Genomic DNA, 16764 nt, shown 5'->3' on the forward strand with positions numbered 1-16764 from the left:
CCTCTTTTTGAAGTTCTTAACGACTGTTTCTTTTTTTTTTTTTTTGTTCTACAAAGTACGCAACAAGATACAGAAAAGAATTTGACAGAAATCTTAAACTATCACTTGAGTCTTTTTTCATATTTTTATAAGCTTTTGAAAGTATTTTCTCAAACAACTACTCAATGATGCAAGTGAAAAAAATGGCACATGTCAGTGAGTTGGGGCAAGTGGACAGACAGAAGATCCAGATTCTCTTCTTTAGACCCTTGACCCCAATGCCCTGCTTTTTCTGCCACAGCAGAAGCCCATCCAAAGTGCGTGTCCCCCTATTGCGCTAGTACATGACAACACTCCAATTGAACTCTCTCTCATCACTCTCACATACCCATATGGCAGTTATTACGCCATGGTAGAGAAACCCACAGGTCACGACCATTTCAACTGCTCATTTTCACTGATTCACACTAATACAGCAGAGGAGAGGCAGGTATTCCTTCCAATCATTCTCTAGGAACAACTTTCATCACATGACAAGCCTTTTGTTGGCAATGAAATGTGATAGAAATTAAAGTCCTTGCTGCACATGGCTGCCACCATTATGCTTTTCTAACCAGGCTATTTTGGGTAACACTGCTACTGAAAGAAAGCATGCACAGTTTGTCAATATCGAGATGAGATGTGAAAACCATAAATACATTTCTCTTACTGTTATTTATACTAGGTTGTTTCTTTGTTTAATTTTAACAGTGAAGTTATTTACCCCTGTGCCTACATGTTTGGAGAAGCTTAGAGGATGAAAACAGCTTCTCCAGTGATTGGAACCATTATGGAGATTGCGTGGAGCTGCAGTGGGCAGTAGCTTCAACTACTCTCCTATGCAAATGAAAAGCCATGCAGCTCAACTGTTCTGTACGCTCTCCATTTCGGTTGTCATGGTGTTCTCATTGCCCTCTGCAGGCTGTCATTTAGTCTAGTGGTTTGCCTGATTGAAAATGTGATTATCTCCATGGAGGTCAAAGGGAATCTAACCCATTGCCTCATCTCATCTCCTGCAGCCCCCAGATGAATGTGGTGTTGCTTCACATTTGATTTACACAGAAACGATACTGATGGATTATCCTCAAGGTAAAGCTGTCCTTTTCTGCGGTGACACTGAAAGACTTATTCTCCTAGAAAATGTCTATGTTTTCTCTTACTGATATGTGGAACAGCAGGTTAGCTACTCATGCAGGTCAGTGTTGGATAAATGTGTGTGTATGGGGAGGGGATGTTTCAGGGCCTTTTCTCATGTATGAGGTCAGTGATGTGTTGTTCTGTCATGGTCTCCTTGATGGTGTCACTTTGGCGATGGTCAGATTTAACATTGGTTTTAATCTAAGGGCTTCAATTTGATATTCATTTCTAAATCCCTGCAACATTAATTTGCATAAACCATAATCAATCTTCATTCCCACCAAAGATAAGCTCACCAGCTATCCCAGCAAAACCCCTTCCTCATATCCTGTCCCTTCCAAAGTCTTTTGACATGATCTTTCATTTACATTGAATGTGCCAAGAGAATAAATAAATGGCAATAAATTAAGTGTCAGTAAGTAGTCATTAGTAGATGAAAATCCATCCCATCATTCAACAGCTGGACATCTCCCAAAGTTTTCTCAGACCTACGGGATTTTCATCGAAGATATGGCACTGTTTTAACATTTTCTATGCTGAATCATAAGCACAAAATGAACCATCATTCCAAAGTGGTTTCAACACAACCTATTGACAAAAGTACAAAAAGAATTCCTTGGTAAACAAATAGCCTATTTTAGCAAGCATAGCTAAATAAACTAGTTTCACTTTGTTCACAGCATTCTCTAATGCAGATGCAGTTGGTTTACAAATCAAGTAGAAAGAAGAAAAGTAATTGCTCCTGCCCCCCAAAACTCTGTAAAATTGCATGGCACACGTGCATTAGATTACATTTCTAAGTAAAAAAAGAAAAAAAGAACTTGTTTCAGAAAATCAATAAATAAGTCTCCTTAGGTATAAGCCTTTGGGGAGTAAAACATCCATTAACTTATTTGTTTTATTTTTTTCTCAGATGAAAATAAAGTAGGTCTTTCTCAACACACAGAGTATGACCACTCATCACTGGCCACACATCCTCTTCCTATTGTCTTTTGATCAAAAGTCCCACAATGCAATGCTGGCTTGCTGTCAAGTCCATCCAATCATCCGTCCAATATGTCCTGTTGCACCGCCACAAACAGAAACCCACAAAAACATGGATCCAGCATCGGTGGCCCCTCCACCTTGTCTTTGCTAGATGGCCAGATATGCATTGCTGCAGCAGAAATGTCCGGTCGTATCCTTTTAATGGAGGGGATGTGGGTGTTGGCATTCCAAAGAGCCAGGGTGTGCAGCTGGGGATGCCTGTTCATCCATGATGCATGAAGAAAGCCAGTCACGCGATGGCCCTCACCCTCCTGCAGTACAGTAGGCAGTGCACATCACATCGTCAAACAGTCAGAAGGTCACTGCTAGGCTGCAGCAGCCTCAGTCCTCTCCACATTCATTGCTGTAGATTTATGCTTCCTTTTGTAATGTTTTTTTTTTGTCTTTTTGTCTGAATTGTTTTTGGAGATTTTTCAGTGTTTTATATAGATATATATCTGTATGTTAGCAAAGGATGTACCCGAGTCTGGCATTTTTTGTTTAAGTATCATTGTCAAAAAAGCTTTCATCCTCAGGTTTACAGAAAATCCATTCCTTGCTCATTTGAAAATATAATTTGGCCTTTTAAGTACACGTCTTCTAGAGGCAAAAAAGGGTGCTGTGTTGCTCTTTGCTGAACTAAATCCCACACCGCCTTTTTGGTGACCACTGCAGCTGTTATCTCTCCAATACAATGAAAACATTTTGGATATATATCAGTTAAAATAACCCTCATACAACCTTCAGAATTCACCCCCCTCCCCTCCAACACAAAATGTAACTATCTTATCACTCTTATTACACACAAAGCACAGTTGTCGTAAATCTCAAGTACGTCAGAATGGGCCTACTCCCTCCGCAATTTGGACAATAATAAATAAATAGTGTCAGAAATCAGCTTTGAAACTTTGAAATGCCAGACTAGAGTATGCCCCGCCTCCCCTCTCCTCCCCCCCAGCGTCCCCTCACCGGTCCAGGCCGATGAGCAGGCGGCTCCTCTCCTCCTCCTTCTGGCTCTCGTTCTTCAGGTCGGCGAACACCTGGGTGAAGTAGTGCGGGTCGGAGTTGATCTGGAGCATCTTGGCGCTCATCAGGTTGATGATGGACAGGCAGCGGTCCCAGAAGGTCTCCTTGGAGCTCTCCACCAAGAAGGGCTTGAGCGGGTAGGAGATCTCGTTGCCCATGTAGGAGTAGGACAGGTAGAGGCAGGTGAGCAGCACGGCCTGCAGCTCGTGCTCCGTGGCCACCTCGGAGGAGACCACGTCGCGGCACAGCATGTAGACGAAGACCACGTTGGCGGGCGTGATGAAGCCCTGGTCCTGCCAGCCCTGGAGCAGCAGAGAGCGGTCCACGCTTCGCAGCCACAGCACCGGGTCGGTGGGCGACAGGTTTTTCAGCCGGTAGCAACGTCGGCACAGAAACTCCCCCAGGCAGCGCAGCAGCTCACTGGTGGAGGCCTGCACGATCACCCTCTTGGGGGTCCCGGGGGCCACATTGGAGTTGGTCAGGGGGGCCTTCTTGACGGACGACACGGTGTTGTTGGAGTTCTTGGTGAGGGCTGGAGTGCTCTGATCCTGGGCGAAGGTGGACAGGTTAGCGCAGGACTGCGACTTCTTCAGGTTCTCGTTGTTGAGGTGTGTGACATTGTTCTGGTAGGTGCCGTTGGGCTGCACCTTCTTGGAGCCTTTCTTCTTGGCCGACACCGCCACGATCCGTTTCCATGGCAGCACGTTGATGAGCGAGTGGCGCTTCAGGTTCTTGTCTTTGGCGTTCTTGCTGTTCTGGACAGCCGTGTAGTGGCCCACGGTGGCCGGTCCATCTTCAAAGAGAGCCGCCTTTCGGTAGCTAGGTGACAAAGACAGCACGGTTCCCATGGTGACTGTGGGGAGGCGTCCAGGGGCTTTAGCCGCGCTGGGTCAGAGGAGCGTCTGCCAGGGGAGATCCTGAGGGTCTCAATGCCTCAATGCCTTCTGGGAGCTGGGGGACCTGGGCTACAGGCTGCCGCTGGTCTCAGACATCTAAAGCCGGGCCGGGGGGCGGCTGTCGTCCGTAAACTGGTCTCTGAGGAGATACGGATCACCTTGACTGGAAGAGTCTCTGTTGTATTTCAGCTCTCCGTCTCTGGATGGCCAGTAGTGACTGCTGGAAACAGAACAGATCAATGATCAGAATGGTGGAGGATCCCTTGCTTTTACTAAATTCTTAGCTATGTGAAAATGGTACAAATAGAATTAATTTGATCTCATATTAGAGCTGTAATTATTCAGACTACATGATATAACATCATGTTTATACAGTATATTCAGTAATATTTTCATTAATGTGTGCAAAAGCAGGCTGTCTGTATCTCAGGCTTATTAGCAATATTGATTTGACTCAGTAAATGAATGGATCAGCATATAGCTTATACTAATTAAATGCAAACAGTATAGATCCCTCTTTTCTGCAAATGATCAATGTAATCAGAAGGCCAAACATCCAAACATGACATTGAGACATTTTAATATAAAATTGTAGCCTACTACAGCCTACATTAATTTGCAAAAGACCTAGAGAAAACAGAAGAAAAATATTATGATGAATGATTGTCCATTAACTATTTAGAGCAGTTACTGGCCACATGTGATTGAAACGGGGCCACATGTCAATTCATCAACATCTTATAATGAGCGATCCAGGTTTTATGGCCAATGGCCGACTAGTCGGTGTGAACGGCACGCCAGCACACCCCTCTCACTAAAATGGAAGCCTGAAACGTAAACACCATAATAATAAGTGAAGGTCGCGGCTGCTGCCTGTAGGACTCAGCCTATTGATGCATATAGCCAAGGCCATGTAATCTAGTGTCGTTGAAATAGACTAGCCAACAGAAATCTGAATCTTTTTCCACAACACCATTTTCTTCCTCACTGCAGTAGCCTAACTGCATAGCTGAAAGACAAACAGTGAATGAATCGACTATGCACACTTGCGCAGGATTCAAGGAGGCTCATTCCTTCATTCCATCACCTTCTATCAATCTGATGTTTTTCCAGTAAAGGAAACAAATCCAAAACATCCAACTCTAATGTGACTTTATTGGACTCTGATATTTAAAGGACAAATCGTATTTGCTTGGCAGCTTGCTGTGATAACGAGCTGTGTGCATCGGTGCTCTCCATGGTCCTGAAACTGAGCGTCTGCGTCGAAATGAGGATGCTGGCCATAATAGGCGGTGGCTTCATAATGAAGAAATTCTTCATGTTTTTGACTCTCTTACAATAGCTCCTGACGAATATGGCTGTAGTCCATAAAATTCATGTCCTCATTTTTTCCCCCAATTTATCCTTAAATTTCCCCTAATTGACATAGCTACGCATCTCAAAAACGTTGACTCTAAAAAACCTCTACAATCCAAAACGACAATTTCAGTGCGAATAGGTACCAAAATCAAACAACCCTAAGCAGCTTACCAGATGTTTATCTTCTGCTCAGTGGGAAAATAACTGCGCTGCAGCGATGCTCCTCGTCTCAAGCAGTATAGCTTTTCTTTCCTTGTAAGACGCGATTCAAGGTAAAACCATCCCGGGTCATGCGAATGAAAAATACAAAACAATCCGATCCGAGGAAAAAGAAAAACAGGGGATCAACGCGCCTGATGGGCTATCGGTGGTGTGCAGACGATGGTAGGCAACTGTGGAATGGATGCTGAGATGAAGATGTGCTGCTGGTCCTCCTGGCCGTGAGATGCGGATGCTGCGAGGGGTGCTGTGTGTTGTCATTGACTGGGTGAGGATGGTTGACGCAAAGGCGGTGGAGGGGCGCCGCTCTGCGCTCTGTCCGCGCTGCTGTTTCAACAACTCCGCCCAATCACAACAGGCACTCAAGCAAACAACCCAATGAACCCACAGCATCCATGTCTTGACAACAACATTCACATTAACCTAACCAAAAATCACTTTAATATTCAAATAATATTTCCATAAAGACTAGTATTTCTGTGACACTCAGTAGTGACTGAGGTATTGTTTTTAATCTTCTATGGTATCACATGATATCCCTATAACATTCGTATAGGGACTTCGAGTATGCCTGTGGTACTAAATAGTGACTTTATAGGGACTTTGTCGTATTTTATGGCATTTTATCTTTATTTTTATGGTATCATATAATATTCCTATAGGGGAACTGCATTTCTGTAGCACTCAATTGTGACTTTATATTGACCTTGTCATATAATTTTATCTCCTAGGTATCAGTACAGTATTCCTATAATATTCTTGTTGGGACTTGTTATGACCTTATCATATTTTATGATTTTATTTTTCTTTTACGGTATCACCTAATATTCATATAGGAGTACAGTAGGGACTTATACCTATACCTACTCAATAGTGAGTTAATAGTAGGATTAGACATGTATAGCTATACATTTGACAATATATCGGGCAGATATTGAGCTTTCATTAAATATTGGATATATGCCAATCATGTGAACCGCTGGCAATATGATGGAGGATTGTTCCTGATCACAGCTACTGTAGCCTATATCAAAACAGTCTGAAAAAACCTGGAATGAAATATTTTTTTTCCCCCACATCATATTCTTTCATTTAATTGTTCAATAATGTTTTTTGTGCAATGGCCAGCTTCAATACAAAAATATCTGTGTCAGCCGTCAAAAACCTATGTAGGTCGAACCTTATTACGCACCTGACCCGACCTGGACGAGCTCCGTTTGATATAACCATATAACTACATTTCCCAAATGTCTGTAAATCCCGACATGCAAGTAGTGTGGTGACGTAATATACGCTACGTTACGTCGCCCTCACACGTAGTTTTCACACAAGCAGCGTTTGAATAAGGAAGATGGCGGCTGCAGCAGTGGTTGAATTTCAGAGAGCTCAGTCTCTCATTAGCACGGATCGCAACGCCTCTATCGATATCCTCCACTCAATAGGTAAGTGCTAAAAGGGGCTTTTGATGAACACTATTTTTCTGACATTTCTCAACCAGTGATAGTTTGCTAGGTTAGCTTGCTAGCTAGTGCTGTTCATTGGCAAGAGCCGGTCCGTGTTCCGTGCTGACTCACTGTTGAATGGTGGGATAACAGTAACAGCTAGTGGTAGTTAGTTAGCTAGTTAGCATTTTTGCTAACATTAGGCCTCCCGTGATTAACAAGCAAATATGTAACGTTTCTCAGTAATGTTATGTTTTAGGCAAGCTAAATAGGTCTCATGTTGTTGTGTTGTTTATAGCAGTTCCAAGCTAACTAACTAGCAAATGTGAACGTGCTAGCTAGCCAGGTTAGCTTGATAACTGTTGTAGCTAACGTCGTTAGCTTGTTGTCAAAAGCTTCTGACCCATCCCAGCCAGCACAGTAATAGACTGCTGTCAGGCAAAGTGAAAGGAAATTTTATGCTAACCTGTTTGGCTAGCCAATGAGAGAAATTGAATAATTGGCTAAGGAACGTATGCATGTTTGTGATCACACACAATGACAAGCCAATGGAAATGACTAACAATCTGCTGTAAGGAGCAAGCTAACATTCCCCATTGGTGTGTCCTCAAATTGCCTTGTCACATCAGCCTACTAGCTGACAAGCTGGCCTGCTACAATCTTTGTTCCTCTGACAGTTTGAAACATTTTGACACACAGCAAATGGCTGTCAGATTATAGTGAGGCTTATTATGGATTAATACGAGTTAAGCTATATCAGATTCTGCCATACCATAAATCCTATAGTAGGACTAACCCAACACAGGATTTCCAAAGCTTTAAAAGCCCTTAACAGTGACAGGATGCCCTCTGAGTAAATTCAATTAATCTCTCACTTTGACACCCAGACTATTTAAAACACACTTGTTGTGTCATGTGGGGATTCAAAGGAAAGAAACCCACAACCCATAGTTTTAGAAACACTATATCACCACCAAAAGGCTGTTTTTTTTCAGACCCAATATTAACTTGTTGCCTTGCCCCATCAGTGAGGAGAGATGTTCAAGAGAATGATGAGGAAGCTGTCAGGGTTAAAGAACAGAGCATCCTGGAGCTGGGGACACTCCTGGCCAAGACGGGACAGGCTGCAGGTAAGCTGTCACTCTCCCAAGCAGGTTTCGATTGACAAGTTGTTGTTTTTAGCAGCAGTTTCATTAACTCCCTCACATGTTCATTCAATCATTTACCACAGTTGCTTTATTTTCTTTAACCTGTTAATTAAGCCCAATTAATACTAATTAAACAGAGCTCATGCCCGCTCGCTGATGTTATGCTATGTACATTTTCACTTACTGAGATAATCTCATCATATTTCCTGTCATGGTGGTCTCCAGAACTAGGGGGTCTGCTGAAATTTGTGAGGCCTTTCCTGATCTCTATCAGCAAGGCCAAGGCGGCCCGGCTGGTCCGTTCTCTGCTGGACCTCTTTCTTGATATGGAGGCAGCAACAGGACAAGAGGTGGAGCTGTGTCTTGAATGCATTGAGTGGGCCAAGGCCGAGAAGAGGACCTTCCTGCGACAGGCTCTGGAGGTAAGCAGGTTTAGAGAGTCAAACTTTTACCAGAGGTGGAGAGGGAGGAGGACATTGGTGCAACAATGCCAGTACAGGTCTAGACCAAGAACTATTAACGGAGAAATGTCTATGCAGAAGTACACTTTATCAGTTGTTGCAAAATTGGATGGGACAATGACATTTCGTTAGACTGAGTTTTAAAAATGTACAGATTGTTGTTTTTTACTGATGAACAATTTCCCAATTTTATGTAGAATAAAATAGCATGATTAAAATGGGTAAGATCAACAAAAACCTTCATATTACTACTCTGTACTTAAAGTACAGCAATCCACTTGGACATCACCAAAAGAAAAATAACTGAAACAAGGCTTTCTTTATGATCTTTCATGTTTTCCTTTCAAGCAAATGAGGTACACATTGGAGCACAAAATGGCACATTGGAGCACACTCCCAAATGCACAGCAGTGTGCTTCTGCCACACTGGTTGCGGACCTGCTGATAGACTGTGCGATAATATATTGACATATGCCTATCTGGAGGTAAGTTTAAGCTTACGGCACACCTGTCTAACAGCAATCTCCCCTGTCTCTCCTAGGCACGACTGATCTCACTCTATTTTGACACCAAAAGATACCAGGAGGCCTTGGCACTTGGTGAGTGACTACTCTGGTTGTATGGACAGACCTGATTTTTTTCTTTTTGGGGGATGGCAGCATCTATCTTCTGCTGCAAAGGCCTTACTAAGAATGTGGACATTGTTATGTGCCCTGACTTTATCATCAGACATACATACCTCACAGAACATGATGTACGAACTTTTCTGATCTACCAAGTAACACTTATTTCAATAAAAAGTCAATTTTGATAAGTTGCCTATTATTCCTACAATCTTCCTCCACCTAAATACACCATTAGAAAGACGTGTTACTAGGTGGGACATACGTGTGCCGAATTTACTAATGTACATTATTCAGTTGACTTGATGTTCTCTAACTTACAAAGAGAGAACAGTACAGATCAGAACTAGAAGGTATTGTGCATTTATCCCCTAGCTGTTAACTGAGCTGCCGTGAGAGTTTTGTACAAAGTCATTACAACAGTTAATGCGCATGACATTAATTCTCCCTCTCGCTTTCTTTTCTTCAGGCTCCCAGTTGCTCCAGGAGCTGAAGAAGATGGATGACAAAGCTCTGCTGGTGGAGGTTCAGCTGCTGGAGAGTAAGACATACCACGCCCTCAGTAACTTGCCCAAGGCCCGCGCAGCCCTCACCTCAGCCAGGACCACCGCCAATGCCATCTACTGTCCCCCAAAGCTCCAGGCAGCGCTGGACATGCAGTCAGGTCAGATATCTTCCCCAGCCTCCTTTCCAAAGCACACATGGGCCAAACAGTGGTTGCAATTCCTAGTGTTTGTGTGGAGTACAAGGACCATTTCAAGATACACTTATGCTGTCTCCATGAGGCACACGTTGAGAAACATTGCCCTAAAACAATATTTGATGTCATTTAAACACTGGATAAACATGTTCAATTATTTTCTCACATATTAAAATGGTGTGATTGTGTAAATCTTAGTCACAGTGTGTTGCATAATGGTACACTTGAGCTGTTCTTGAGCTGTTGATTTGTGATTGCGCAATGTTGTGCGCCATTGCCTAATTTAATGTTGATTTTTCTAGCTCAGCAAGTGTATCCAATTTTTGTTGACCTTTCAAAAGTGACTGATGGACTTTAATTAGTTCTTCAAGTTCACTTTTAACTTTAAACCCTCTGTTGTTGCAGGGATCATCCATGCGGCAGAGGAGAAGGACTGGAAGACGGCCTACTCCTACTTCTTCGAGGCCTTTGAGGGCTACGACTCCATCGACAGCCCCAGAGCCATCACAGCACTCAAATACATGCTTCTCTGCAAGATTGTGCTCAACTTGTGAGTGACGCTAAAAACTCAATGGACCATGTTTTATTATTTGAAATTCAGTTGGCTCTCTGTGTTTGATTTGTCTTGCCTGGTACACCGTTTGGATTGCTGTAAAAGTGAATGGCCTGATACTGTATATCACTATGTTATTCTGCATTAATTTTTAAGCCACTTGCCTATACCTGTCGATACTGCTTGCATCTGGCTGCTGTCTATCATGCATCAGCATGTTGCCTTCGTGTCATGGCCTTTCATTTGATATGAGTTTTTGGATGCAGCTGTCTTCTGATTTGGTTGTTTTCTGTTACCTTTCTGTTTCAGACCAGAGGAGGTGCAAGCCCTGATCAGCGGTAAACTGGCCCTGCGGTACGCCGGACGCCAGGCAAGAACTTCTTACTCTTTACTCATAGTAGACTGGTGCAAAGTAGCAGTTGAGTTTGTTTCAAACACACATTGAGGTGCATGGCATTAACAAAAAATTATTGGATTTTTTTTTCTTGAATATTTTTATACACTACTTTTTTCTTTTGAAGAAAAAAAAAGCAAAAGTAAGGAGAGAATTGAAATGGTGATGCATAGTATTTGCCCTGTTTGAATAAAATAAAACACAACCAAATTTATTTGTAAGGAATTCTGCACAAAAACGCTTGCCTTGTTTTAAAGACCATCTGAAACACATGATTAGTAAAAAAAATACTGCTTCTTGCACTGCATTTGTCAATATTGCAGTTTTACTCTTTTTGGTTGGATTGTTCTGTCCAGATCATTCTCAAAGCAGATGTCCTTTCCTGCACTTAGTAGACATCTTTCAGCTCTGTACGGGTAAACAAGATCACTTAGCTTTTCTCTCTAGAGCGACGCTTCCATTTCCTCATTTTGTCTTTCTCTCTCCAGACAGATGCACTGAAATGTGTTGCCCAGGCCAGCAAGAACAGATCATTAGCAGACTTTGAAAAGGTAAGAACCTTTTTAGTCAGATCAAATCTATGTTAATGGATTTTCATACTGATGTGGCAAGCTCCATTCAGCCTTACACGGTCTCATTTTCTCTTCTGGCTCTGCCCTCATTCTTAGCTTGGTAATATGTGCAATACAGACAGAAATTAACTTTTTTTAGCCGCTATTTTTAACAAGTCATATGTAGTATGCTTCAGCACAAATTGCCACTCTGTGGGGGCATTTACATTTTTTGCTTTTTGTTTTTTAAGTGAAAGTTGTGTGTCTTCCAGGCCCTAACAGAGTACAGAGCAGAGTTGAGGGACGACCCCATTATCAGCACTCACCTGGCCAAGCTGTATGACAACCTGCTGGAACAGAACCTCATCCGAGTCATCGAGCCCTTCTCCAGAGTACAGGTGAGGACCAGCTTGGCCTAGCTTTACAAAGGAATCTCGCCACTGTGACACTGGACAATGGAGCAGTGATGATGGGTTTTAGTCCATGAATGTTAGGATTTTCTTGTACCTCAGCATTGTTGCAATTGGCTTACATCTTAACACAAAGGCTGTCTTAAGCTGTCTTTGGACTGCATTAGTCTTACCAGGGGAGGTCTGGTGATAATCAGGAGGTGTGGGAGGTCTGGTGTTAGTATTACCAGGGGAGTTCTGGCGAGGGACCATGGGAATTTTATCCTGTCTGGAATGAACATGTCAGTTATTTTCTTCTGGTACCCTGGTAAAAATTCCAACTGAAATTATTTATTGCATTTTGAGTTAACTGTGACATCCTGGGGTAATTTGAATCCTGTCCAGATCAACATCTAGTGTTTCACACAATTACTGATTTGCGCATCTGGTTTTCAAGAGCCATAAAAGTAGCATCACTCAGCATGTAGCATCACTCTTCAGGGTAGGTTAGCTGATTAATGATCCCTGTGGGGAAATTGTCGTTGCAGCAGCAGCAAAAATAATAGGATTCAGCAGGGGAAAAGACAAATGGAACACAAGCACACAAAAGGAAATTAAAATAAGCAATACATGGAAGAGAGTGCATTTAAACACAATTTAGTGCCAAGCAAATAGTGGAAAAGGGTGCAGGAGATTCTACATCTAGCAGTACAGTGACTTCTAAAGTGACTAAGGAACTAAAGTGATCTTGGTGCTAAGACGCCTTTGGGAAACTAGTCTGGCCCAGAATCACCCTGTAAAGGGAAGATTGGTGTGCCAGTCACTGGATGTTGTATCTTGAATAATGGGAGATCTATGGCTTTAACTTTAAACACCAGTTCAAACATGGGTATTCCAGTAACTGCAATCAGTGGAAATTCAGTAACTTTATCAGACATGTAGGTGATGTTTGAGGGGCATGTTGGCCTTGAGGTAGAGAGGCTGACCAATACCAGAAGGTTCCTGCTTTAATCCCTGAGCCAGGGGTGCTTTAGTTCCCTTGACCAAGTCACTGAACCCCAAACAGCTCCAGGGGTGCTGCACTCTGAAAAACACATTTGAAGATGGCTATGTGTATATCTAGAAGGGATATGTGGAAATAAATGCCAGTTACCTCTTGTAAATGATATACATAATCACCATAAAGAGCCACAATAGATTATACTGTGTTAAATTTCCTTTTCCGTCTGTTTTCAGATAGAACACATATCAGGCCTCATCAAACTGTCAAAGGTATGGATGTTTCTGTTGTGTTTTTTGTTTAGTGTTGAAATTAACATTACTTTTATCGCTTCAAATGTATGTGTATAATGTTTTCTATTTTATTTATGTAATTTTAGGGGGATGTTGAGAGGAAATTATCACAGATGATCCTGGATAAGAAGTTTCACGGTAAGTGAAATTGTCTGCTCCATAAAGGACTAAATCTGTTCCTGTTAAAATTAGCAATATGTACAGTATGTCTGTAGGGAGAGATTCAATGGTGTACTGTAATATTTCTAAGTACTTTTCATGACACTACTGCAGGAATCCTTGACCAAGGTGAAGGTGTCTTGATCATATTTGAGGAGCCCCCAGTGGACAAAACCTACGAAGCAGCCCTGGAAACCATTCAGAATATGAGCAAAGTCGTGGATTCACTCTACAACAAAGCCAAGAAGCTAACATAGGTAAGGATATTGCATGAGGTGCATTTACATGTTACTGTTTCAATGTAAACTTTTATGCCAGGACCAGTGGGTGAAATGTGGTTTGTAACAAAATGCCTTTGTTTTCTTCAAAATGTTCCAAAGAGTGATAAAATATTCCTTTTGGCCTAGTGGCATATATTAAGTATACTTTGATTATATTTCCAAAGTTATACTGAGATGACTTGCTCATTGACACGCCATATTAACAAACCCCATAAGACTTAAGGAGCTAATGCCTACTCACGACATTCCTACTTAATCAATGCTACCATTGCTTGCTTGCTACCATTCTTGCATATTACATTTCAGTTTCAGCCACAAGTCACAAAGTGTAGTCACCCCTGATCCAGGGCTTTTGTATAGTCTGTTTCAATTAAAAAGGGACACTGAATCAACCAAATCTATTGCCAAATACTATAGTACAAGGTGATCAAGGTGTGTCATAACGCTTTTTAAAAAAACCTTTACTCCTGACATATGAAAGCTCAATTTGTTTTAACCCCATGGCTTTCATTAGAGTGGATAAATAATAGTTGAAATAATTGATTTTGGACTACAAAACTCTTTTCATCCAAAGAGCATGGCAGCTTCCTGTCTCCCTTCTCTGCTCATTACATTTTTTTCCTATCCTCAGAACAAATGGTGACCACAGCAGTGCGGTGGAAGAACTGTGTGTGTGTGACCAGCGTGTGTAACATTTTAAGAAGGGGACATGGGAGAGCAACAAAAGTCCCACAAACTGCAACAAACAGGATTCCCCCATCAAAGTTCCCCCTCTCCCTCAATGGACAATTTCATCACTTCTCTTCTTGTCTTTTTTTTTTTTTCCTCTTTCATTTTGATATCCATTCAGGATTCTGTATAACACTCAGCGGCCAGAGCAGGCCATCAGGGAATATTGTACAACCACAATAAAAAGATTAACAAGTTAAAGTATACATATATGTTTATATCTCCTATAGAATAGATGTTGGGCTTTCAAAGCCTTAAACTGACTCCACTGCAACCTCAAAGGTGCAACATCGACCTCGGGAGCCTCCGGCCCTGCTACTAACTGTACATGCAGGGACCAGGCTTTCTCTTTCTTCTGGTTCATATCTTTCAGAAGCACATTGTTCAGTTTTTGGAAGGTTAGGATTCTCCTTGGGATACTCTGGCAATTGAATTTTGGTCAAAGAGCTCCCTCTAGCTCTTAGGTTTTTGCTCACCATATCAATGCCAACAGTCAGTCCTCATTGTATTTCAAATAGCCGTTAAATTCACTTTATTTGGTTTGCGTTTTTTGTTTGTAAGTCTAAAAAAAGAAAATTTAATTGATTGCCCCATTTCTGCCCCCCTACTCACGTAAGTACATAGAGCAGATAGGATGCCATTTCACCACCAGTGCCCCTTTTTTGCCCTTCTGTTTGCCTCAACGTTTGGGTGCAATATAAATTAGGGGTGCAGAAGTGGAGATATATTCATTGCCTCTGAGCTTCTATGTCTTATCCCCGAGTGAGCAATTCTCCATTGTTAGTTTCTAGCACTAGTGTGGTATGCTAGTAACCAAACAATTTGTATGGTTTTGATTTTTTGTTTTGTTTTCATTTATAAAGTCATTTTCAAAATAAATATTTTGTATTTTAAGAATTTTGTCTTGCCTTTTGCAAAAAAAAAAAAATCACTGATTTGTGGTGATTTGACCTGGTAACTGTTTGATTGGCTACTTACCTATGGTGTTTTGATGGTAAGAAGACTTTGGGGTTCTGTGTTGAAAAGGTGTCTTCTTTTGAAATGGACCTTAGGATGGGAGTGTGACCTTAAATGTATGCATCACTGGGGAGGAAATGTGCCTCTAGTTTCATATCTATGGAAAATCAAAGGGAAGATATGTAGGCAGTAAGAAAGAGTCCTTACTAAAATCAGCCCACAGGAATTGAGATGTTAACACTGTATGAAATGTGGAATTCACTTCAGATTCTCTTCCTCCTGTTGGTAAATTGGTCACCTGATTGAAAAAGCCACATCACATCAAAGGGCATTAAATCACAGTTTAAATGACAGCTTTGGATTGTCTTTTATTTTGATTTTTACACAAAGCAATGTAAATTTGTTGTTTACCTAACCCAAAATTGTCAGACTTGGGGAAAAGGGCATGGATTTTACTGTATAGCACCATGTTTATCAAGGCTGGCTTCCTCAGAGCTGGGTTTCAGCGAGAAGAGCATCTGTGGACCGTTGTAGCTCAATGTGCATCGATGGCATTAACCTCGATGCTTTTTGAGAACCAGGCCCTGTTTTCCATTTCTCAGTTCAGATGATGGTTTATTGCAGGATCAGTTTGTGTTTCTCTTCTTTGTACCACAGTGCTCAGACAAGTGCCATAAATTGCAGAAAAGGTTTCTTTTTTTTTTTTCTTTGTTTCCCTCAGAGCCATGATGACAAGAAGCACAGTCACGTCATTATAACACTTTCATTTCACAACTCGGAGGTGTTCATAGCTGTGTTCTGCCTATTTTAGGACAAGGAAGTTTTAGGGAAGATCAGTTCCCTAAATTGCAATTACAAGCCTCAAATATTCTGCCATCAAGAGAAGCCTGTTGGATTTGATGCCCTTCTGTATTTGTGTATACAAAGGTACAGCTTCTTTTCACCGTGTCCTATGTTATCCAAAATAAAGACATCCCTTCGCTTCTCTAATTCAAATTAAATGTTTTACTATGATTCACATTCTACAGATTTGTAATATAGCCCATTAGCCATTCGCTGCTTCATTTTGTTTTACAAACCAAAAATAAAGTATTGTTGCTTGTTTTGGATTTCTATACACATCAATATCAAATGTGCAAGCGGTTCTTGCTGACCAACAATTACCAAGTCTAGCTATCTGATGTTCAGATGAGTTCAAATAAAATCTTTTTTTTTTTTTGTCAAATGTCTTGTCATTTAAATGCGCTTGGAAAGTATTAGCCTACAAGTTTTTTTTAAGGCTTCAGTAATTGCAGATAATATCGATATATTATTTGAGTTAATTGTAAATAAAAGACCTGAGCCAACTGTACTGACAGCACCTAATTGTCATGTATTTCCAGAGGGGAGCAAGGTGCAGGAAG

At 41.6% G+C, this 16764-nt stretch overlaps 2 protein-coding genes across 2 annotated transcripts; one reads left to right on the top strand and one right to left on the bottom strand.

The window, feature by feature from the left end:
• Window positions 1-3146: 3146 nt before the first annotated feature.
• Window positions 3147-4055, bottom strand: LOC139663923 (cyclin-dependent kinase 5 activator 1-like). Its single transcript, XM_071542710.1, has one exon. It carries the CDS (start codon window positions 4053-4055, stop codon window positions 3147-3149), a length of 909 nt encoding a protein of 302 aa, XP_071398811.1.
• Window positions 4056-7023: 2968 nt separating this feature from the next.
• On the top strand, window positions 7024-16751 carry LOC139663920 (26S proteasome non-ATPase regulatory subunit 11B). The gene is made up of 13 exons (XM_071542707.1): window positions 7024-7123; window positions 8152-8253; window positions 8497-8693; window positions 9274-9331; window positions 9825-10019; window positions 10461-10605; window positions 10918-10978; window positions 11491-11553; window positions 11826-11951; window positions 13179-13214; window positions 13322-13373; window positions 13509-13651; window positions 14307-16751. Exons 1-12 carry the CDS (start codon window positions 7033-7035, stop codon window positions 13649-13651), a joined length of 1269 nt encoding a protein of 422 aa, XP_071398808.1. The 5' UTR covers window positions 7024-7032; the 3' UTR covers window positions 14307-16751.
• The last annotated feature ends 13 nt before the right edge of the window (window positions 16752-16764 follow it).

Source organism: Centroberyx affinis, unplaced genomic scaffold, assembly GCF_046629955.1.
Source record: "Centroberyx affinis isolate AG114_WGS23_722 - 3 ecotype Tasmania unplaced genomic scaffold, CSIRO-AGI_Caff_v1 ptg004164l_1, whole genome shotgun sequence".
In the NCBI taxonomy this organism is placed as follows: domain Eukaryota; kingdom Metazoa; phylum Chordata; class Actinopteri; order Beryciformes; family Berycidae; genus Centroberyx; species Centroberyx affinis.

What these genes read in the sequence shown, in the direction of transcription:
- LOC139663923 (XM_071542710.1), bottom strand. Translation starts at nt 4,055, where the DNA reads ATGGGAACCGTGCTGTCTTTGTCACCTAGCTACCGAAAGGCGGCTCTC.
- LOC139663920 (XM_071542707.1), top strand. Translation starts at nt 7,033, where the DNA reads ATGGCGGCTGCAGCAGTGGTTGAATTTCAGAGAGCTCAGTCTCTCATT. An exon ending in TCCTGCGACAGGCTCTGGAG is followed by an intron (nt 8,694 to 9,273) that starts GTAAGCAGGTTT and finishes TGTCTCTCCTAG; the next exon opens with GCACGACTGATCTCACTCTA. An exon ending in AGCGCTGGACATGCAGTCAG is followed by an intron (nt 10,020 to 10,460) that starts GTCAGATATCTT and finishes CTGTTGTTGCAG; the next exon opens with GGATCATCCATGCGGCAGAG.